This window comes from Mus caroli, chromosome 17 (genome assembly GCF_900094665.2).
Source record: "Mus caroli chromosome 17, CAROLI_EIJ_v1.1, whole genome shotgun sequence".
NCBI classification, from domain to species: Eukaryota; Metazoa; Chordata; class Mammalia; order Rodentia; family Muridae; genus Mus; species Mus caroli.
The window spans coordinates 28066390-28089118 of record NC_034586.1 but is presented as its reverse complement, the minus strand read 5'-3'; the positions used below and the strand labels follow the sequence as shown (position 1 = coordinate 28089118).

General features: G+C 48.6%; 1 protein-coding gene across 9 annotated transcripts in view; it reads left to right on the top strand.

The window, feature by feature from the left end:
* Nucleotides 1–19927, top strand: part of Brd4 (bromodomain containing 4) — an 87693-nt gene extending 67766 nt beyond the window's left edge. For 6 of the 9 annotated variants that reach the window (XM_021186437.2, XM_021186435.2, XM_021186436.2 and 3 more), the window contains 12 exons: nucleotides 1876–2085; nucleotides 3083–3282; nucleotides 3648–3943; nucleotides 4996–5106; nucleotides 13499–13551; nucleotides 13673–14042; nucleotides 14634–15227; nucleotides 16929–17303; nucleotides 17386–17516; nucleotides 17640–17845; nucleotides 17928–18171; nucleotides 18381–19927. In XM_021186437.2, the coding sequence (XP_021042096.1) occupies nucleotides 1876–2085; nucleotides 3083–3282; nucleotides 3648–3943; nucleotides 4996–5106; nucleotides 13499–13551; nucleotides 13673–14042; nucleotides 14634–15227; nucleotides 16929–17303; nucleotides 17386–17516; nucleotides 17640–17845; nucleotides 17928–18171; nucleotides 18381–18449 (2859 nt within the window). In that variant the 3' untranslated portion in view covers nucleotides 18450–19927. Of the gene's footprint in view, nucleotides 1–1875; nucleotides 2086–3082; nucleotides 3283–3647; nucleotides 3944–4995; nucleotides 5107–9262; nucleotides 11345–13498; nucleotides 13552–13672; nucleotides 14043–14633; nucleotides 15228–16928; nucleotides 17304–17385; nucleotides 17517–17639; nucleotides 17846–17927; nucleotides 18172–18380 lie in introns of those variants that run through there. The other 3 variants (XM_021186439.2, XM_021186438.2, XM_021186440.2) reach the window with 2 other exon arrangements.
* The last annotated feature ends 2802 nt before the right edge of the window (nucleotides 19928–22729 follow it).

Genomic DNA, 22729 nt, shown 5'->3' with positions numbered 1-22729 from the left:
CTTCTGGACTGTTTCATCTTAGACAACTTAGACACTGTGGCCCCCAGCACCTGAATTTGTATTGAAAGGACTTTTATGTTTCCTTCCTTCCTTCCTTCCTTCCTTCCTTCCTTCCTTCCTTCCTTCCTTCCTTCCTTCCCTCCCGTTTTGGTTTTTCGAGACAGGGCTTCTCTGCGTAGCTCTGGCAGTCCTGGAACTCACTTTGTAGACCAAGCTGGCCTCGAACTCAGAAATCTGCCTGCCTCTGCCTCCCAAGTGCTGGGATTAAAGGCGTGTGCCACCACGCCTGACCTTATGATTTCTTTATCACATACAGCCTGCTTAGTATTCTAATAGACACACACACACTCACACAGTTTACCTACATGAGCTGACCTAGGCCTTCTGCATATATGTTCTGTGACACCGTCAATGTTGGATCCTCATTGGGACTTCCTGGTTATTCTGTTGTTGCCCCGTGTCATGGAGATCCTGCAGCTTTGGTTCTGCAGGACTGGCCCAAGTGTTTGCAAATTGTACTGAGTTTGGGATAAGCATACTCAGTGCCCTGGATCTGGGTATGGGAGGTGGCTGGGCTGGTCAGCACACTGTCTATCCCTTATTTGCACCACCAGGGTGAGTTCTCTAGCACTCCTCCAGGTAGGCCTCCCAAAATGACTCCATCAGCAGGAAAGTCAGGGTCAGCTTTCATGCCCTCAGGTGCTCTCTTGCACCCAATATCTCTAGTGCCAGCTCCAGTCTGCTGCCCAGTCAAGGCTACTCTCCTAACTGCTGCAGCCTGGGGGAGGTGGAGGCATGGTTGCAGGGTTATTCCATTCTTTTTTTTTTTTTTTTTNTTTTTTTNNANTTTTNTTTTATTTTATTTTTTTTAATTTTTAATATTTTTTACGTATTTTCCTCAATTACAGGGTTATTCCATTCTTAAAGCAGGTCTTTAAAAAAAAAATCGCCGGGCGTGGTGGCGCACGCCTTTAATCCCAGCACTCGGGAGGCAGAGGCAGGTGGATTTCTGAGTTCGAGGCCAGCCTGGTCTACAAAGTGAGTTCCAGGACAGCCAGGGCTATAAGAGAAACCCTATCTCGAAAAACCAAAAATAAATAAATAAATAAATAAATAAATAAAATAAAACTTTCTGGGAAGCCAGCCTTATTCCTTATATGTCTATTCTGTGAGTTGTTGGATTGACTGTGGCCACCCCAACATAGGTGGAGGAGTGCAGATTGCCAGTTGGTTGGCTGTGTGTGATTTGATTCCTAGGAGCACAGGCAGGGACTACTGCTCTATGAGTTCTGTAACTCCATGTAACTGTCAGCTGGTCTCAGAGTCTCTTTGTGTGTGTGTGTGTGTGTGTGTGTGTGTGTGTGTGTGTGTGTGTGTGTGCGTGTGCGTGTGTGTGTTCCTCTGCCCAGAATCCCTGTGGCTTCTTCTGTTCTGTACTTCTATACTTCACAAGGTACCCCTTTCCTAAGTCTGCCATAAGCACCGTACACCGCTAGCCAGCATTTCTGAGATGCGTGATCCATAGGCTTATTCAGTTACATGGGCTACTCTGAGGAATAGGAAGGCAGATGTAGACACATACACATATACATGTGCATTCTTTCAACTCAGAGCCTTTCCAGCATTCTTTTCTCTATGTAGGAGGCCAGCAAAACCTCATGTCAGAGAGCTACAGACCTGGAAGGAGGTCTGGGCATGTTCTCTGGGGGTCTTGCTCATGTCCTAACACTTACTAAGAACCCTCAAACTAAGGTTCTCAGAAGACTAGATTTTTTTTTTTTTTAAACTTTGGTCACTGTTTCCTCCAAGGAACAAATCTGGTCCTAGGCATTCCTAGGGCTGAGCACCCACATGAGCGTGGCTTTCTCTCCCCAGGATGTGTTTGAAATGCGCTTTGCCAAGATGCCTGATGAGCCTGAAGAGCCAGTTGTTACAGTGTCCTCTCCTGCAGTGCCACCCCCTACAAAGGTGGTAGCCCCACCCTCATCTAGTGACAGCAGCAGTGACAGTTCTTCCGACAGCGACAGCTCCACTGACGACTCTGAGGAAGAGCGAGCCCAGCGGCTGGCTGAGCTCCAGGAACAGGTGAGGGAACCTGGTTTTATGTGCAGAAGCCAGGGTAGTAGTTAGTTTCTCACGGGTTTCTAAGAGATGTTGTCAACTCTACCTTTTTAAAAAGCTCCTTGTGGCATTTCCTTTCTCAGCAGCATGTTATTCCTACAGATAGATATGCTGTGTGTTTTGAGTAGGGGTGAGATATGGACATTTTCTGTGAGAATAGACTTCAGGATCCTGGGGCTGTTTGTCTACAATAATCTTACCTTTGAGTTAGTCACCAAGCCCTAGTGTTTCAGTTTACTCTTTACCTAACCCTTAGAAACCTTCATCCCTCCTTCCTCCCTCTCCTCCCCCCTCTCTCTCCTCTTTCTCTCCCCCCCCCCTTTCTCTCTCTCTCTCTCTCCTCTTTCTCTCTCCCCCCCCCCTTTCCTCTTCTCTGCCCTTCTACCCTCTTCGCTGCCCCTCTACCTCTGCACAATAAACCTCTCCCATGTGGAACCACAAAAAAAAAAGAAGAAGCCTTCATCCCCGAAACATCCTGGGACTAAGATAGCCAGGAGATTTAGCATCTGTCAGGCTATTCAACTTCTCTGCTGCTGTGGAGGACGGTAGCAGTCCTTGGAGATCAAGGCGTGGGTAAGCACACCTTAGGGATCTCATTAATGTGGCAGGAAGCCAGTGTGCTCTCTGCTGCTACCATACCCGCAACTCAACACTCAGGCATACAGTTTTACATGGTACAGAGCTATCCTCCAGGGTTTAGGTAGTGAGAAGAACATTTAGTCCTGGTAGTGGGTGGGTTGGTTTGCATTTGAGGCAGGTTCCCACTGTGTAACCCTGGCTGGCTAGTAACTCAAAGAGATCCACCTACCTCTGCCTCTCAGATGTAGGAAGGGATTGATTATAGGCCTGTACCATCATGCCCAGCCTGGTTGTAATTAATTAATTAATTTCTCTCTTTCTCCTCTTTTCTCTCCCTCTCCCTCTCTCCCTCTCTTCCTCTCTCCTTCACTCTGTTCCACAGCTCAAAGCCGTGCATGAGCAGCTTGCAGCCCTATCACAGCCCCAGCAGAACAAACCAAAGAAAAAGGAGAAGGACAAGAAGGAAAAGAAAAAGGAAAAGCACAAAAAGAAAGAAGAAGTGGAGGAAAATAAAAAAAGCAAAACCAAGGAACTTCCTCCTAAAAAGACAAAGAAAAATAACAGCAGCAACAGCAATGTGAGGTCTGTGTTTCCCAGTTTTTCCATCTTTGGGAGTGGTGATCCCAAAAAATGCTTGGTAGGGAGGAAGACAACCCTGTTGGCTTCAGTCACCAGTCTGGGTTGGTGCCCTATCATACACACTTAGCTGTTCCTTCCCCCTCAGTTTTTTCCCTTAACATGCTTTGGTGACTCAGTGCTTGACCAGAGAGGGCACAGTAGGCAGCCATTATGCAGTTGCAGCTTCTGTAGCCCGCCCAAGTTCACTCTGGTCTTTCTGGTCGTTCCCTGTTGAGAGCGGGAAGTCACTTAACCACATACATTCTGAGGGATTTGTGCAGCTTTTGTCAGGGAACCCATTCTTAACTGTAAATCTCATCCCTTCATAGCAAGAAGGAACCAGTACCCACGAAGACCAAGCCGCCTCCCACATATGAATCAGAAGAGGAGGACAAGTGTAAGCCCATGTCTTATGAGGAGAAGCGGCAGCTAAGTCTAGATATCAACAAACTTCCTGGTGAGAAGCTAGGCCGTGTAGTACACATAATTCAGTCGAGGGAACCATCACTTAAAAACTCCAACCCCGATGAGATTGAGATTGACTTTGAGACCCTGAAGCCATCTACACTACGAGAGTTGGAGCGATATGTCACCTCCTGTTTGCGGAAGAAAAGGAAACCTCAAGGTATAGTTGAGAACTCTTGGTATAGGGGTCCTTCCCATGGAAACCCTCAACTCTCTTCTGACTTAGCACTCTACAATGAAGCTACACACACACAGAGGGAGGGAGGGTGCGGCGGAGAGGAAGAGAGAGTGAGTTATGAATTCTATGTGTTTACCATAGAAACCCTAAGAATGACACTGCACCAGACCCTGGATTGTCATGCCTTTCTAGGCCTCTTTGGTGGCTGGCTGAAACCTACCTGAATCAGCTGTTTTTTGAGACTTGCTCTGAGTAGAAGCTGTTTTCATCTCTAGTTGTTAGCCATACAGTTTTCTCCAAAAATGATCTCTCACCTCAGTTGAGGTGAGGCCAGGAGAAAGAGGTGTCTGGCTGTCCTTTTAACTGGTGTTCGTTCAGTACTGAGCCCCACCTTGCTAGCAGAGGTGATGCCCACCCCATCCCTGCCATCAGCCTTCCAGACACCTCTTTTATCTTATGCCTCACATTGGCATGTAACTTTCCACTTAGTACTAGAGGATTTAGTTAGCTTAGGATGTGTGTCAAAATATTTTTTATATACTGCTTTCTTAGCCTGTGCTAACTTCTAAGTCCTCAGAACTTTGCTCTGAATCCCCTGAATCTGATATTCGGTGCTTTACTCTCGCAACTTAACAGGAAAGCTTTGAGAACCCTGGAACTCTGAGACTCTCTTTGCTTGTTTTGCTGTGCTCTGGGCACAGCAGATAACCTGTTTGAAAAAATTACTGCTCACTGCTCTTCCTGGTCTTCTGAGTCTATGAGAGACCATTCAGAGGGTATTATAAAAGAGCTTGATGAGGCCTTGAAATTGCAACACAATGCTATGTTTCAGCTAGTGTGGAGTGGACTACCAATGAGAACCTTGGAACTACTCAGAATCTGGGTTGGTAGTTGTTGTCAGGAGCAGTCTTTAAGCCTACAGGGTTTAGACTTCTCACTGGTCCTTCCTCTGGGTAGTTGGGAATACACTGTGGCTAGCAGCAACTGTCTGGGTTGGTATCCTTTCTGATGCAGTTCTGTTATTTGGGTTGCAGCTGAAAAAGTTGACATGATTGCTGGTTCTTCCAAGATGAAGGGATTCTCATCCTCTGAGTCGGAGAGCACCAGCGAATCTAGCTCCTCTGACAGTGAAGACTCTGAAACAGGTTAGCTGATTCTTGTTTAAACATCTTATCAAACTACACCACTCATCCCTGGTACTATCTCAGTCCTTTGTCCAGCCCAGAGTTGATGGCCACTGAGAACTGCCTGGGCTCTTCTGTCCACCCATTCATCACGTTAACTTCTCCCTGCAGAGTGGCAAGATCCCCAGTGTAGCAGCACTCTATTCTCTCCATCTGGGTAGTGGGTAGACCTTGAGGACTGCAGGTATTGGGGGTCCCATCAGCCTTGGGTTGGAATATCCCCACTCCCCTTCCAGTATTCTGGCCTTGTAGTTGTCATGGAACTACATTTTAGCAGAGTAGAGCCAAGCCACCTATATCTGACAGCCTGCATGATCAGTCTGTTTTGAGCTCTGTTGTCTGTGGCCTGAGCTTACATTATGGAAAAAGCCATTTTCTTCCTTTCCACAATGTGTTTACTGCTGTTTTGTGTTGTCTGTTCCCTGATCTGCTTTAACTACATGTATGTCCTGCTCTTCTACTGATCCCTGTTCTCTGTGGGCCTCTATAATGGTGTTCAGTTCCTTTGTTCTGAGCACCAGTTACTCTGGAGTTGCTCTGGAGGTGAGGGCAGGTGGTAATGATGGGAACAGATTGCTTTCCCAGAAGTGTACTTTTCTTTAGTTTTCTCACATTGACCTCAAGGGAAAGATGGGGAAGACGGCAGGCATGGTGTACTTAGGTTGCCTGATGCATGGTCATGCGAGTGCTGTTACCTCTGGGCGGGGCAGGTTCCATTTGCTGAGAAGATAAAGTCCACTATGAGCTAGCCCTGGGGTCTCAATGTGTGAGGTCTATAGTGGCCTGTGGAGGAAAAGGCTCCTGGCAGTCTTCCATGGATCTTTGACTTGTGGATCATGTCAAGGAAAGTCAAGGCTCCCTTACAACAGCAAGGATGAGCTTTGTTGTCTCACACTGTACACAGAAACTGGGAGTTAGAGGGAGGAAACATTTTTTTGTGGGCCATGGAGTAGGCTTGGGCCTTCCCTGAACAGGTCTCTGTACTGCCTTTTACTTGATGAGCAATGTATTTACAAAGAAAATGTAATCCATTAAATGGTTTGTTCTGCATTTGTTCCGCAGCATGTGCAAATTAGATGGTCTCCCCCCCCCCCCCCATTTATTATTTTCCCTGTTCATTCTAAAATACCTTGCCTCACATTCCCATGAACCAGCAGGGGGAGCTGCATCCTAGGCCTGCTGGGAAATGCTGGCCCTGAGCCATTCCTTGAACTGGGGCCACCACCTTGAGCAGGGTGAATGGGGTGAATAGATGTATTCTTAGGGCTCCATTAGCATTCTTGGTGGTCACTGACTTTTCACTTTTATTGCCAGTCAAGCTTTAGATTTGCCTTTCCTCTGTTTTCTCTCTTTCTTTTTGGGGGGAGGTGGGGGCGGGGTGTTGTATTTTCTAGATTGTCCCTCCTAAGATTTTGCAGCCTTCTTTTCTAAGAATCCAAGTGTTTAAATGACAATCCCAGAGACTGACCCTAACCTGATGCTAAACATCTTGGCTTACCTTTGGGATCTTAGAGGACCCTGACCCCACACACAAGTATTTTTGAGCCACTGCCCCCATATCCCTCTTCTTTGAGTGGTAGTCCTCCTATGGTCCCACATGAGTGCCCTCCATCTGTCTTTCCTTGATGGCTGTCATGATGGCATTTCCAGCAGCTTTTTGCTACTGTTACAGAAAGAAAACTTTTTTTTCCCCTAACCCGCCTCTTAAGTAGAAAGCTTGTGCAACAAGTAACCCGAGAGCCCTGGGAACGGCTGGCCTGGCGGGAAGGAGGGTGGGGTTTAAAGTCACGGAGCTGCTGATCACAGACTTCTAGGCCTTGGCTATGGACCCTGACCATTTTGGCTGCCTGGGCTGAACCTCTCCTTCATTCCAGATGATATCCTTCCCAGTTTTGGCTGGCCTCCACTTGTCTTCGTTCAGACCACTAGTTTTTATTTCCTACTATGTACAGAGTGCTGTCTTGTGAAGCTGTTGACATGAGCTTTTGTTTTAGAACCCCACATAAGACACAAAAAGACATGGTCGTCCATGGACACGTGCATATCCCAGTAAAACATCTTCTGTCTCCTCATACCACACAGGTACTGCAGTTTGTGGTATTTGGAGTGCAGAGGTAGGTGAATGCTCTAGTAGCTGATCTCCTGGGTCCAGGAAGCCCAGCCATCTCAGCCTCTCTAACAAGTGGTGCTACCATGTCAGGAGACCAAGGTAGAGATGGTGGAAGATGGTTCACTTTGGTCTTTGGGTGTAGTTTATGTTTTTCATGTTCTTATTTTTCTACTTGAATTAAAGCTAAAATTTCTCATGGGGCCTATTTTTGTTATTTGTTCTAAGGGTCAGTTGTACTGCCATGGCCCCGGTGATACAGATGATCTAAAGTAACTGAAGAGAAGCATTCAGTAAGGGCTAGAGGTGCACAAGAACACATAGGGTTAGACCACACTGACGATGGCTGGGATGCTTTACTGGCTGGATTCCAGCCGCTATGTGATCCTCCATGTGTAGCAGCTGCACCAGTGGCCCTTCGTGACAGACATTTGTCTTGAACCCAGTTATTTGTAGTTGGGCTGTTCTGTTTTTCATTGAGCTTTGACTCTAGCTTGAGTCTGGAACTGCTTACTGGTTCCGTGTTAGAATAAACAGAATAAGTCCCAGGTGTAACTCCCTTCAACTTTAGGAAGTCTTCAAACTTGAGCGGGGAAAGTCGGTGTAAGACACTGTGGCTCTCCTTTCCCAGAACTCCCAGTCACCAGTATAGAATCAGATCATCCTTCATAAAATTCTTTCATTATATTGCTAATATCTGGTTCTCCTCATTAATTTTCCACAGGTCTTTATGAGTATAGGTAGCTACATAGCTGATTATGTACATCCACTCTGGAGTCACCCCTATAGTGTGCCTCAGCTGCCTGGCCTGGAGTGGGATTGGAGCCATACAGTGAGAAGGCTCTGGAAGCGCAGCCTGTTCATGCAAGAGCACGGTCCAGCTATTTTAGTCTTACTTCCTTTTCCCAGGATTGGAACATGTGGGTGTTCCTTAATAGCTCCAGGGTAAAGAGGAATGCGTGGTGTTTTGGAAAGGCTGGAGCTGGGAAGTGCAGACAGGGGCAGTGAGACACACTCTAGAGGCTCTGATCAGGGAGCCAGCTTCAGCTCCCTGGCCCCAAGATCTTTGAGACTCTTCCCTTCAGGGGTATAGTGATCCTGCTGTCAGAATGTGACAATTACTTCAAAAAGGGGTAAGGCCTCTTGAGAGTAGAAAACGTACTGAGCCAGGTGGCACCTCCAGAAGCACAGGAGTTTGAAGGGATTGATTGGGGCTTCCCCAGGGTGAGGGCCAGCTTTGGAATGTGGCTGAGTGGGCGGGGTTTTCCCAGGCATGTTCTGGGACTAGGGATTGTAACATTTATAATTCCAGCAGTGGCGCCACTCTGCTACATGTGGGAACCAGTCCAGACCCCTCTCTGGACCAGAAGCCATATTGGATGTCCTGAAAAAGGATGGAAAGGACAAGGCCTCTTTGACCTCTTCCTTCCCTCAACAATTGTTATGTCACCAATTTGCTTTTAATAGAGATGTGGAAATAGACAGAAATGGCTCTGCTCTATGCCTTCCTCAGTGGGAAGTTTTTTTTAGTTGGGGGCTTTTCTTCTCTGACCACTCTATGAGAAAGGGTTGGTATTTTGCTTTTCTGAAAAACTGTTAGCTGGTTCCTGATGACTTTTGACACACCTGGCTGGTGAGATAGCTTGGGGTCAGTGAGCACCTCTCACATGTAAGAGGGACTTCAGGAGTAAAGAAAATACCAGTATACATAGTCAGGGGACATGGAACTCATTAGCAGAATCAGTTTTGTTTAGAAGTGCAGACAAGCTTCAAACAATTTTAGAGACTTGTACATACACTGAGGCCTTTCTATGGTGTAGATTTATCCATCCCTGCCAAGGCAGGCCAGTCAAGGATGGGGCTCTTGGTTTCCAACAAGGTTTTCTTGAGCCCTTTCAGTCACTAGGGCACAGAAGCTGGCCCAGTCTGCAATTCTTCTGTTCTTGTAACTTGAACGGTGCATTCCACACCATTCTCTCACACTGACTGGTTTCTTTCTCCCTCTATTAGGTCCTGCCTAATCATTGGACACGGACTCTTAATAAAACGGTCTTCAGTTCCAGATTCCTTCCCAGCGAGCTATAGCTTAAGTCCCATTTTCTTCTGTGAAAGGGACAGGACTCCATCAAGTTATGGAATTGCTCAGAGCCCTGGGCCTATCCCCTGGGGTGGATTAGTCATGTCCAGCAGCACACACCTAGTTTCACCTTCAGGAAGGCTGCCTGGCTGGCCTGCTGCCTGGGCCTCTCTGTACAAAGACTGCCTGGCTATCCTGCCCAGCCTCCCTGGTCATCTGGGGTCCTCTGGGTGGGTGGCATCTCCTCGAGGGTGATAATAATCCTCCTCTATGCATACATGTGGTGCTGCTCTGTGTGCAAAGCCTGATACAGTGTGTTTCCTCTCTTCGTCCCTTCCATCTTTTTCTGAGACTCCAGACCTGGCAGTGACTTTAGCCCAGGAAAGCTAATTCACCCTGAGGATGAACATTGTGACCTCCCATGTGGGGCCACCCTGGTTGGCATGATCAGATGGAAGCTGTGACCAGCTTTACCTGGCACATAGCCTCCTGAATTCTCCTTCAGTCTCTATTGTTCCCGTAGAGTACTAAAAGTTCAAGTAACCCAGTGAACACTTCCCCAAGTTCTTTGGTCTTCTCTCCTCATCACAAAAGAAAAATAAATACCTTTCAAGGTTGCTGGGGAGGGACATGCAGTCCCACTGCCAAACCAGGTCAGGATCTGGGAAGTGGGCAAGAAAAATAACATGGCTACTTGTGAACTGCCTACAGTGCCTCAACAAGTTCCGTTGCCATCACGGCTATCCTCATCTTTAGCTTCCAATAATGACAGCAGCTATGGAGGCAAGAATAGACCATATCATCCAAACCTTTCCAGAAACAAACCAAAGTAGGCTGGGTTGTTTGTTTGTTTGTTTGGGGTTTGTTTTGTTTTGTTTTTCTTCCCTGAAAACTGGCCCTGGCCCTTTTTTTTTTTTTTTTAATCACAGATCTAGCACCCCATCAGAAAACTGCCTGACATAAAAAGCCCCATTTAGTGGGTTCTTTCTGTCTTTTTTCTTTTTTTCCTTAATGTACTTCTGAGAGAACTGTCTCAGACACCTTGGAGCTTGTCTTCCCCTGGGGCTAAAATGAGACTGCGGTGGTGCCATGTACCTTCCCAGATTCCGGAGTTTCCATATTCAAGGGTTGCTTGCTGCCCTCTATCTGATATGGCCTTTGGGTCTCAGACTCCCTAGAACATCCAGTGACCTCCCCCACCCCACCCCAAGATGCTGCTGCTGAGTTCTTAGGCCATTCCAAGTCCTCTGTGTGTCTAGCTTCAAGATAGCTCCTTTTGCCAAATGTACTATTTTGAGCTGCCCTTTGGCCTGTGCCTGACGTATTCCCAATGAACTTGGCTTGGCTGGAATTGGGGGGAGGGGAGACTTCTTGCCCAGAGATTCCCACAGGACAGTTGGGAAAACTGTTGGCATTATCTTTCTGGGAAGCTTTTGCTATCTTGGACCAAATGGTGGCCTATATTCCCACCGTATCTTGGCTATGTGCCTCCCTTTCCCCTCCCAACACCCTGTCTACACACGTGCATACATACAGGGCAACTTTCCCTGTAGAGTACTCTTTGCTATCCTGAATCCCATCCCTGGCTATGTGTGCCTACTGTGATAGGAACACTCAGGACCTGTTGAACTTGAAAGATCTTTAGACTTAAAAGTTGTACTTGGTACCCTGGAAACACAGCCAGAAAGGACAGTGTCCCACCTGTTCTTCCTTGTTGGTAGTTTTCTGTTCCCGGGCAATGGGAGGTCCCCTTGGAAAGCCTTAGTATACCAGCTGACTGTGGGATCCTGTTGGGGAGCCAGCAAGGACAGTGGAGGGCTTCTCTCCTTAATTGCCCTGCCCTTAAACCTGTCTCCTTCATTCAAGTGGGGCCGGGCTGGGGTTGAAATCAGTGTTTTAATCCAAGTTTACAAAAATCATTTTACTTTGTACAATACCATCCTATGTAAAGATGAAATTTGTGTTGGAGTCTAAGATTGTTATGGAATAAAGATGACACAGTGTTTGAGGCCATCTCCATGTAACCCTTTCTAGAGAGTTTTGTGTGGGGGTGTCTGGGCTGGTGTGTCATGAAGCTGTGCACTTACTGTCTTGTCTTCTTACTGGTAACCCAACCCAAGGATTGGGCTATAGGAGCTACATAGGGCTGCCTCGCAACACATTTCAGCTCCACTAGTCTCACCTGGGCCCAGAGGGCTGCCTGGTACGTCCATTTCCACTCTGAAGATGAGTCCCAGAAGACTCCTGTGACCTTTGCAGTTCCGCTGAGATTTCCTAGAACCCCTTTGTCCACTGCTCTTGGTCCCATGCCTAGTCTTGTAGTCCATAACTGAAGGCAGGTGGTGAGAGGAAGTATTTTCCCTTTGTGTGAGTAGGAAAACAATGTTCAGTGTTATTAGACACGAGGAAGGAAGCAAGCCTCGCTCCTACCCAGACATCTCCCCACTCAGTTCAGCATCTGGTGCCATCTCCAAAGCTTTTCACCTGTGATAGAGCAGAGTGGTTCAGCTTCATCTCCTGGAGCACACTCAGCATTTTTGTAGGGCAGCTCTCCCCAAATCCCTGTCTATCACCCTGCCCACTCCACTCTTCTTACAATGACACCGGAAATGCTAATAGAGAAGCCTGTCTAATGGCTTTTCCAGCACACACACACACACACACACACACACACACACACACCAATCCTGAATCATTGGTCTTTAACTGTTGTGTATCCCCTGTCATACAAGTTCTTCTGGTGAGTTCTGCAGCTGGTGCTGTTTCTACATTCTAAATAGTCAAATGCCTAGCCCTGATTCTACAAATCTTTCCAACAGTCCCCTTTTGAATGTCTTCCTTGTAAGAAGCTCTCTTGCAAATTTCTTCTACTGACCCCCAAGGAGTTGTAAGAACTCTGCTTTCTGGCATCCAAATTTGGGCTCAGCCTTGGGTCTCATGAGCTAGGTGTCCTCATTTGTGTGAGGACATGTTTGTGGCTGCTGAGGTCTGTGCCTGTGTTTTGTCAGTACTGCGTGGAGTGGTGCGCTCTTGCAGGGTACAGGGTGCCATCATTCTGTTGAATGCTGCACCTCAGGGACTGTACACTTCACAGCACAGCCATGAGCAAGAGCTGGGGTTCTGACAAGGTGCTTGGGGAAGGCCAGAACAGACACAAAAGTGACTTCTAGTCACAGTTACCTGAAAGGCTCAGCCTCCAACCTGGTTGATTGGTATTTGTATTGTTTGTCAGCCCAAGAGTACTGGCCAAGGTGTTATCCCTCTCCTGGAGTATCCAGTTGCCAAAAATTCCCTATAAACTCTTAGATGGAGGCAGAGGTATGAACTTAGGTTTTTAACCAGCTTAACAGAGAAAGGCACCCTTGCACACATACAGCATTGGCCTTCAGCCTCTTAAGGAGCCAGGATACACATTGCCTTCTTTCTGTGCACGTCGACTGTCCAGAGAAGGGTCACTGACATCTGTCTTGTCCAAGGAAGAGAAAGGGGGCCAGTGCTATCTCTTTGGCAGTGAGCCCCTGCCGTGTTTGTTCATGGTCATTCTGGGGAGGATATCCTGTCCCTTAACCATAACCAAAAGGTATCCCCTCTGTGGTCTCATCCAGGGTCACTTTCCTTTCCCACTCTATGGCTCCGGTCAGAGTTAGGCTTTCGAAGTCCCAGCCTCATCTCCTTACTCTGAGGCAAGGACCACCTGAGCACACAAGTCTACCAGAGACCCTAGATTGCTGACTCAGCTTTGTGGGTCCTGATTGGTTGCCCTCAGTATTTGGATGAAGCCTTGTTCTCAGCTTGTCTCAACTGGGGTCGTTGCAAATATCCAGAGTTATTCCAGAACGTGGCAAGTTATAACACAGAGTGTGCTGACACTCTCAGCCAAGGTATGACTCGTGAAATGGGGAGATGGTGAAGTCTCAAGCCTTGCCCTTTTCTTATGCCTGTGGTCTGGAGCTTGTTAAGGCATTTTCAGTCACAGTTCCTTGGAAAAGCTACAGGTAGATGGATAGGTGACACGCCACACATCTTTTTCTCCCTATGATGGCCCAATTCAGATGCATTTTCAGTGTTACCAACCCTTGTCCTAAATGCCCCATGTCCATGTCTTCTTCGTCCAAGGCCAATTCATGATCTCTTGCCCAGAGCCTCACTACTTTTTCTTTTCTCTGCAGAGATGGCTCCCAAGTCAAAAAAGAAGGGGCACACTGGGAGGGACCAGAAAAAGGTATGTGCTTCACTGGTATCTCCTCCTTCAGTGGTAGCTGGCTGAGCCGGTACTGTGGATCTGATGCAGGCTGATTTCTCCTGTCTGACATCAGCCCGGGTGCCTCTCTGTCTGCCTGCAGCATCATCACCATCACCATCCACAGATGCAGCCAGCCCCAGCTCCTGTGCCCCAGCAGCCGCCCCCACCTCCACAGCAGCCTCCTCCACCCCCACCTCCGCAGCAGCAGCAGCAACCTCCACCCCCACCACCTCCGCCCTCCATGCCACAGCAGACTGCCCCAGCGATGAAGTCCTCGCCTCCCCCCTTCATCACTGCCCAGGTCCCCGTCCTGGAACCACAGCTGCCAGGCAGTGTCTTTGACCCTATTGGTCACTTCACTCAGCCCATCTTGCACCTGCCGCAGCCGGAGCTGCCTCCTCACCTGCCCCAGCCACCTGAGCACAGCACTCCACCCCATCTCAACCAGCATGCTGTGGTCTCTCCTCCAGGTGAGCCATGGCTATCTCTCCTTTTGCCACCTTGGTTCTACTGCATCATCATCAGTTACTCTGAGCATCCTCTTCAGTGATTGAGTCGGTTGCTTCTCTGGGATACGACTGATGTGCCGGAAGATTGTAGTTTAATTCTTTGGGGCCAGGCATTACGTTAGATCAGCAAAAATTGGACCTGTCTGCAGCCCTGGTTTAGGGCATGGAAGAGACATACTCATTTTCATCATTAACCCTGTGGGATTTGGAGAACATGGATGGAAGGGAAGAGACGGAGAATTGGGGATGTTTACTCTCTTGACAAGCTGATGAAAGTCTGTGAGCAGATATCAAAGGCCTGTAGTGGGGCCTGAAGGTCTGTGCAGAAAAAGGAGGAAAGGTCAGGGACACAGAATATAGGGCAGGATGGCTAAGGAAGGCCTGCAGGCCTCCTGAGAGCTGTCTTCTTGTACTGTCTGTAGAAGCTTGTGGACCAGAAGAACAGAAGGTGGGCTTGATATTAGGACAAGGTCAGGGTAGACAGAAACACCAATCCAGAACCAAAGGAACTAAAGCTTCATGTCTATTTTGTTTGTTTGTTGTTTATTCCAGCTTTGCACAATGCGCTGCCCCAACAACCATCTCGGCCCAGCAACCGAGCTGCTGCTCTGCCCCCAAAGCCTGCCCGACCCCCAGCTGTGTCCCCTGCCCTGGCCCAGCCCCCCCTGCTCCCACAACCACCTATGGCTCAGCCCCCCCAAGTGCTGCTGGAGGATGAAGAGCCACCTGCCCCACCCCTCACCTCCATGCAGATGCAGTTGTACCTACAGCAGCTGCAGAAGGTGCAGCCTCCCACACCACTACTCCCTTCCGTGAAGGTGCAGTCCCAACCCCCACCGCCTTTGCCGCCTCCACCCCACCCTTCTGTGCAGCAGCAGCAGCAGCTCCAGCCACAGCCACCACCACCACCACCTCCTCAGCCACAGCCACCACCCCAGCAACAACACCAGCCTCCACCACGACCAGTTCACTTGCCATCCATGCCCTTTTCTGCTCATATTCAGCAGCCCCCACCACCCCCAGGACAGCAACCTACTCACCCACCCCCAGGACAGCAGCCCCCCCCACCACAGCCTGCCAAGCCCCAGCAAGTCATCCAGCATCACCCTTCCCCCCGGCACCACAAGTCAGACCCCTACTCAGCTGGTGAGTAGTCCCCTTGCTTATACGGGGGGGGGGGGGGGGGGGCGGGGGGTGTCTTACTCTAACAATGCACTGTTAGTTGTGGTTCAGGCTTCAGTGAGTTCAGAGCCAAACCCTGGTAGGCACTGTGTAATTGGAGTATCATGCCTCTGTTCCGTATTTATCAGGCTGTTTGTCTTGTTCACAAGCAGAAATAATTCAGAAAGAAACCTTCCTTGACTGGCAGGAGCCAGTCAAGGCACCATATCTAAACATTCAGGATCAGGGAACGTTTCTTAGAGGTGACCCTGATTTAAGCAGGGGATAATTTGGTAAACAAGTTGGGAGTTAGAGAATAGTTTGGGGAATAGCCAATCTCTGCACTGAACCCTGCGAGTCCCAGGTGGCATTGATTGGCCCATGTAGGTGAATATGGCTGGGACATAAGCAGAATCGACTCAGGAACCTGTCTGTCTGTAGTGCAGACTTTCCATTCATCAGCAGTGTTGTTTGGGCCATACCCTTTGGTTTTTATGGCACATTTGACTTTCAGTTGTTGATAACCAAAATGCTCTGCCCATCCCTGACTAGACAATGTTCCAGTCAAAGCTTACAGCAACATCTTACCTTTGCGGGTCAGGTTCCTGGGCTCAGCACTGTATATACACCATGTTGTTTGCATGGGGTTGAATTAAACTAAGTGCTGCCTGCAAATTGAGCATCAAAGTAGGGCTGTAACTGCTCCTATACTTAACACACGCTACCAAGGGGCAAACAAATTGTTGCATGCCCTGAGCTGGGTGCAGCTGTTGGTTCTCTCTGGGCCTGGCCACCCATCTGGCTGTGCTGATCTCATCCTTTGGAAGGAAGGTAGAGAACCAGCTTTGGGCACCCTAGGCCAACAACTTACAACCTCCCTCTACTTTGTCTTAGGGCCCCACCTAAGATCCCTAAGGAGTCATATGAGTTGGAACCTAGCTGACAGCTCGGGGGCCAAAAACCAAGTTGTCAGAGACACAGATGGGCACCCAACCAATTCCCAGCACCATCCTTGAACTGCTAGGCCAGCTCTCCAAAGCTACCAGCAAAACCATAGACCAGAGAGTCTTCTGTTGTTCAGATCAGCCTCAACAGGTGCACTTGATAGCACTAACACAGCCAACACACTGTCACAGACATTTATTTACCTGTGAACTACAGACACGTGGAACCAGGGTCCTGATAAGCTGGGATGTAAGAAAAGAAAAAAATCTGACAGAATGCAGCCTACTGGTCTTTGCTGCTGGCCCAACAGTGGAGCCAAGGGTCTGCCCACATAAGATATTATGGTCTTCTTTGGGTCTGCCAAAATAGGTATATTACACTGGAGGAGAGGGATATTATCAGAGTAAGATCGTATACTAGTATGGTGGCTTAGAAGTGGAACCTGGAGGACTACTCTGGACTATAGCTAGCTGAGCTATGACAGGTGGCACAGCCCCTTTCTAGCTGGGATTCAAGTAGAGAACAAACTACATGGGAATGTACGAGACTCAGCTTCTCCAGTTCCCCAGGAAGGAAGGCCATGTCGTATCCTTACCCAGTTATAGTAGATACTGTAGGTTTTCATTCTTTCAGCTTCTTTGGACCACATGATATTCCTTTTATTATTCTCTTCTCAAGATCCCAGCGGCCCAGGGCTAGTAGCCTGCACACCAGCTCTCTGACACAGCTCTTGTCCCCTAGGTCATCTGCGTGAGGCTCCCTCTCCGCTTATGATACATTCCCCTCAGATGCCACAGTTCCAGAGCCTGACCCATCAGTCTCCTCCCCAGCAAAACGTCCAGCCTAAGAAGCAGGTAAAGGGCAGGGCTGAGCCACAGCCCCCAGGGCCAGTCATGGGCCAAGGCCAGGGATGCCCACCTGCCTCACCGGCTGCCGTGCCTATGCTGTCCCAGGAGCTGCGACCACCTTCAGTCGTCCAGCCCCAGCCCTTGGTGGTAGTAAAGGAGGAGAAGATTCACTCACCAATCATTCGCAGCGAGCCTTTCAGCACCTCACTTCGACCAGAGCCCCCCAAGCACCCAGAGAACATCAAGGCCCCAGTCCACCTGCCCCAGCGTGAGTGTCCTCTCTGCCTGCATCTTGGTAACCTGTGTGCCTTCCAGGTGACCCAGACTCACATATTGTTTCTCAATTCTAGGGCCTGAGATGAAGCCTGTAGACATAGGGAGGCCTGTGATCCGGCCTCCAGAACAGAGTGCACCCCCACCAGGGGCCCCTGACAAGGACAAACAGAAGCAGGAGCCAAAAACACCAGTGGCACCCAAAAAGGTAAGGGGGGTGGTAGGTGCTTCAGTGCTCTCATCTTATGGCGATTACTTTGGTTGGGCATAAGCTTCTTGACGTACCCTGTGCAGCAGGCCCTCACCTGCCTCTTGACCTCTACCTATATAGGACCTGAAAATAAAGAACATGGGCTCCTGGGCCAGCCTGGTACAGAAGCATCCGACCACCCCATCCTCCACAGCCAAGTCCTCAAGTGACAGCTTTGAGCATTTCCGCCGTGCTGCTCGGGAGAAGGAGGAGAGGGAAAAGGCCCTGAAGGCTCAAGCTGAGCATGCAGAGAAGGAGAAGGAGCGGCTGAGGCAGGAGCGCATGAGGTGGGCTGGGGTCCATGCAGGGCACTGGGGCTCCCAGGGCCATACTGGGCTCCAGGCTGACCTGGGGCCCCGCTCTGCCCAGGAGCCGAGAGGATGAAGATGCGCTGGAACAGGCACGTCGAGCCCATGAGGAGGCACGACGGCGCCAGGAGCAGCAGCAGCAGCAGCAGCAGCAGAGACAGGAGCAGCAGCAGCAGCAGCAGCAGGCAGCTGCTGTGGCCGCTGCCTCTGCCCCCCAGGCCCAGAGCTCCCAGCCCCAGTCTATGCTGGACCAGCAGAGGGAGTTGGCCCGGAAACGAGAGCAGGAGCGGAGGCGCAGGGAGGCAGTGAGTAGGGGGACCTGGTGGGAACTTTTGGGCGGGAGTCTACCGTGGAGATTCTGGGAATAAAGGTCCTAGGACCCAGGGAGAGAAGAGTAGGCAGTGAGCCCAGGATGGGTGTAAGGGAACAGCACTGGAGCTATGCACATGCAGTATGGGGAGCAGGTGGGGCAGGGTACCCCAAACTCAACTCTTCCTCCTTCTTCCCCCTCCAGATGGCAGCTACAATTGACATGAATTTCCAGAGTGATCTTTTGTCAATATTTGAAGAAAATCTTTTTTGAGAGCACCCAGGTGACTTCTGACTTTTTCTGGCAAAAATGTTGACTCTCCATCCATAGTGTTAGGGGCGGCCGTGGAAGCAGCAGCAGCCAGGGATGTCTCTGGGCCTGGCTCTCCTGCATGCTGTGCCCGGGGCAGGCCTGACGGGCGGGCAGCTGAGGATCGCAGAGCCCATCTGCCTTACAGCCAGCCGGACAGACGTCCTACTACATGTCACCCCGTCAGAGGACGTCAGTTCAGGGCACGTCTCAATATGAGTCAAGTGCCGGCTGGACCTGAGGCCTGCTTCCCCGCGTGCGGGGCAGAGGCCCTTCTCTGCGCCAAATGTCTGACTACACAGTATACACAGGACATTGTTGCTGCCGCCACCGTGACTGGTTTTCTGTCCCTGAGAACATGACGTTTGTGACGTCCTACCCATTGGGAGTCCTTCACACCCCAGCCATCGCTGCCCACTCCCAGGAGGCCAGGGCAAGCCTGTGTGGACTGGAGCAGCAAGGCACTGGCCCACCCCTTGCTGGCACTGACTTTGCCTTGAACAGACCCTCTCCCCTCCCCCACAAGCCTTTAATTGAGAGCCGCTCTCTATAAGTGTTCGCTTGTGCAAAAGGGAATAGTGCCGTGGAAGTGTGTGTCCATGGCAGTTTGGACAGGGGTGACTGTTCACATGTATGGACAGGCCTCGCCTGGGGAGTAAGGCCACCAACCAAAGTCAGTTCCTTCCCACCTGTGTTTCTGATTTTGTTTTGTTTTATTTTTTTCCTATATATATATATTTTTTGTTGTTGTTGAATTCTATTTTATTTTTAACTCTCTTCTCCTCAGACACAGTGGCACTGCTTATCTCCAAATGGTGTGATCGTCTCCTCAGTGAGCGGCGGCTCCCACTGCGCTGTGGGTAGTGTGTGACTGTGGCTGTACTGTATAGTGAACATAGTTGGCATATCTTTGTTTGAAGTTTGTTGGTGATTCCACCAAACTGGTGTAAAAAAACAAAAACAAAAAAACCCACAAACCACCCAAAACTCACAAAAAAAATCCTGCTTGTATTCAGTTTCAAACTTTATTAGTCTCATTTTTAATTATAAAACCAGAAAGCTGCAATTTCTTTTCCCTCTACCCCTTATTTGTTGGCTTCTTTGTTTTTTTATTGTCAAATCTGTTTGTTTTTACCAAGAAAGGGAGAGCCTGGGGAGGTCTACAGGCTTTGGTGGGCTGCAGACTGAGGCAGAGGTCCCCACCCAGTACCTGGTGAGACCAGTGTGCTGCGCCTTCCTTCCTATTAGTATTTTTGTTTCGTTTTGTTTTTAAATTGGAGCCCCTGGTGAGGTTACATGTGCCATGAGAACCCACTCTACACCATAGTGCTGGTGCCTCGGTGTTGGCCAAACTCTGGAGTCACTGACTGGTTTGACTTTCATGTGGTAAATATGCATTTGGTCTGTACTGATCATGGAATAAACACATCTCTCTTTTTTAATCCTGGTGTCTCCCTGAAATTTCTTTGTGAACCAACTAGGTATTCTAATTTGCTTAGGCTAGGCCCAGGTTCCCATGCACCTTTGTGTAAGACTTACCAACAGTTGATACAGAGCCACTCTCCAGTGGCCAGTCCTGCCTTTCCTGGGCAGGAGCTGCTTGGGCTCAGAGTTCCCCCACACTGAAGTTGTAATAGGGAGCCAGATACCCTGTAACTCCCTGGACTGGGTGGTGATGAGGCAGTGAGACCACATCCTCACTGAAGGTCCTACTCCATCCTAGTCCCTTCTTCACACAAGACTGGGGGCCACTTTTCCCACCATGCTTGCCTCTACCTAACTCCTAGTTTGATTTAAGCTCAGGGTTAACCACATACTCTTAGTTAATGTACACTTCCTCTAAATAGGATCTCTGTCCACACATATAACACATTTCCTCTGAGAAAGCCCCCAGATGGCTTCCCTGTCTCGAGCCCACTTGTTCACACATGCCCCCACACCCAAGAACAGTCTCTGATGTACGATAAATCATTATACGTATGCAGAGACAAGCTGACCGAAACATTTCTAGCGCTCTTGATCTGTTATCTCCTACTCCTCAACCTTCCGGAAAGGCCAAACCACAACGCAGGCACAGTTCTGGTACCCAGCCAGTACTCACCTCCCTGTCCGTAAGGCCCTGTCCTGCTCCAGAAATTTCATAGAGTACTGTGATAGAGCAATGGCAGTTTTATTCCTCTGAGGTGTCCTCTACCACATCCCACCCTCTCATGTGTTTCTCTTGTTCAGGTATTTCCCCATGCTGAGGTGGGGAAATGGTTTCAGCTGTACCTTCATGCTCAAGTTTTGAATGGCCTCCACACCTTCCTGATGGGTGTTAACTGGGTTGTAATTAGAACTGGGATCTATTTGATTTCTCTGACCATTTTCAAATCCTTCCTGCAGTACTAGACATCTTAGTCCTATACAAGAATAAGAGATGTGTACAAGCTCCCACTGTACTGTATGCACGGGTCGCTCGGCCAATAATTATGTCAGTGAATCTGAGACTTGTATTAAAATACTTTAGACATTTGTAGAACGGACTTCATAGACTTTTCACTTATATACTTAAAGGGTTTGTTTTGGGGTGTTTTTTTTTTTTTTTTTTTTTTTTTTTTTTTTTTTTTTGTGCAGTTCTCATTGCAAAAATAAACATTTGTACTGAGTATAAAGTTAACCTCCTGTGGTTACTGATGTCTTTCTGAGTGTAGAATTGGAAAATGGATGTGAGTTGGGGGTTAGAGACAAGACTGCATAGTAGAGTTAAAGAAGGGAAGTTACTAGATGCCAATCAGCCACAAGAGCCAAGCTGGGGCTCAGGAGAGATCCTGGGAACTGGATTGTCAAAGAATTGATTTTAGCCGGGCGTGGTGGCGCACGCCTTTAATCCCAGCACTCGGGAGGCAGAGGCAGGCGGATTTCTGAGTTCGAGGCCAGCCTGGTCTACAAAGTGAGTGCCAGGACAGCCAGGGCTACACAGAGAAACCCTGTCTCGAAAAACCAAAGAATTGATTTTTATGAAATTAAAAATGAAACTAGGGGTTGGTGAGATGACTCAGCGGGTAAGAGCACTGACTGCTCTTCCGAAGGTCCTGAGTTCAAATCCTGACAACCACATGGTGGCTCACAACCATCTGTAATGAGATCTGGTGCCCTCTTCTGGTGTGTCAGAAGACAGCTACAGTGTACTTACATGTATAATAAAAAACTAATCTTTGGACCGGAACAAGCAGAGGTCCTAAAATTCAATTCCCAGCAACCACATGAAGGCTCACAACCATTTGTACAGCTACAGTGTAGTCACATAATATAAATAAATCTTTTTTTAAAAAAACTATAAAGTTAGCTGGGTGTAGTAGTGACTCATAATCCCAGTATTCAGGAGGGGTAGAGGAGGCAGGGGAAGTCTGAGTAGCCAGCCCCGCCCTACCCACCCCCCAAAAAGGAGAAAAGAAACAATACTGGTTAATCATGCAAGAAGGATAGGAAAGATGGCTAAGTCTTAGAATAATAAAAGCAGTGAAACTCTACTCACATGCACAGTTGACTAAAGCAGAACAATGTGTGTGGCCATTCACTGTGGGTATGATCATGGTCCTTCAACAGTAAATATCTAGTCACTAGCCTAGTAGCCTGTTTGGTAGTACAGAGGCATTTAGTTACTTGAAAAGGGATATGGCCCATCTGGTAGAGTGCTGACCAAGCATGCCTGAGGTTCTGGGTTCAATTGTAGCATCGCAGAAACCAGACATGCTAATGCGCCCCCGTAACTCTTAACACTCGGAAAGGAAAGGAAAGGAAAGGAGGCTCAAAAGTTCCTGGTAAAGTGTTTGAGACCAGCCCTAAGGTACACCGTCTCAAAGAACTAGCCATTCAGCCAGGCAGGCGTGGTGGCCTCTGGAGGCTGAAGCAGGATCCTGAGCAGTCGAGTAAGTAAGACCTTGTCTCAAAACTTTAGATACAGTTGGCGGTTCTAGTCCATCCTGAGCTACATAGTTGCAAGAGTCAGTCTGGGTGGGGGCATCCCTAATACATTGTAATGATTGCTTTTCTTTTCCTCCTTTTATTAAAGATAGATTATTTTCTCATATAATTCATATCCTGATTATATTTTCCCCTCCTATTTTCATTTCCTCCCTACCTCTTTTCCCCTGGATCCATTCCCTTTCTGTCACATTAGAAAAGAATAGACTTTTAAAAAATAACAAGGGCTGGTGAGATGGCTCAGTGGGTAAGAGCACCCGACTGCTCTTCCGAAGGTC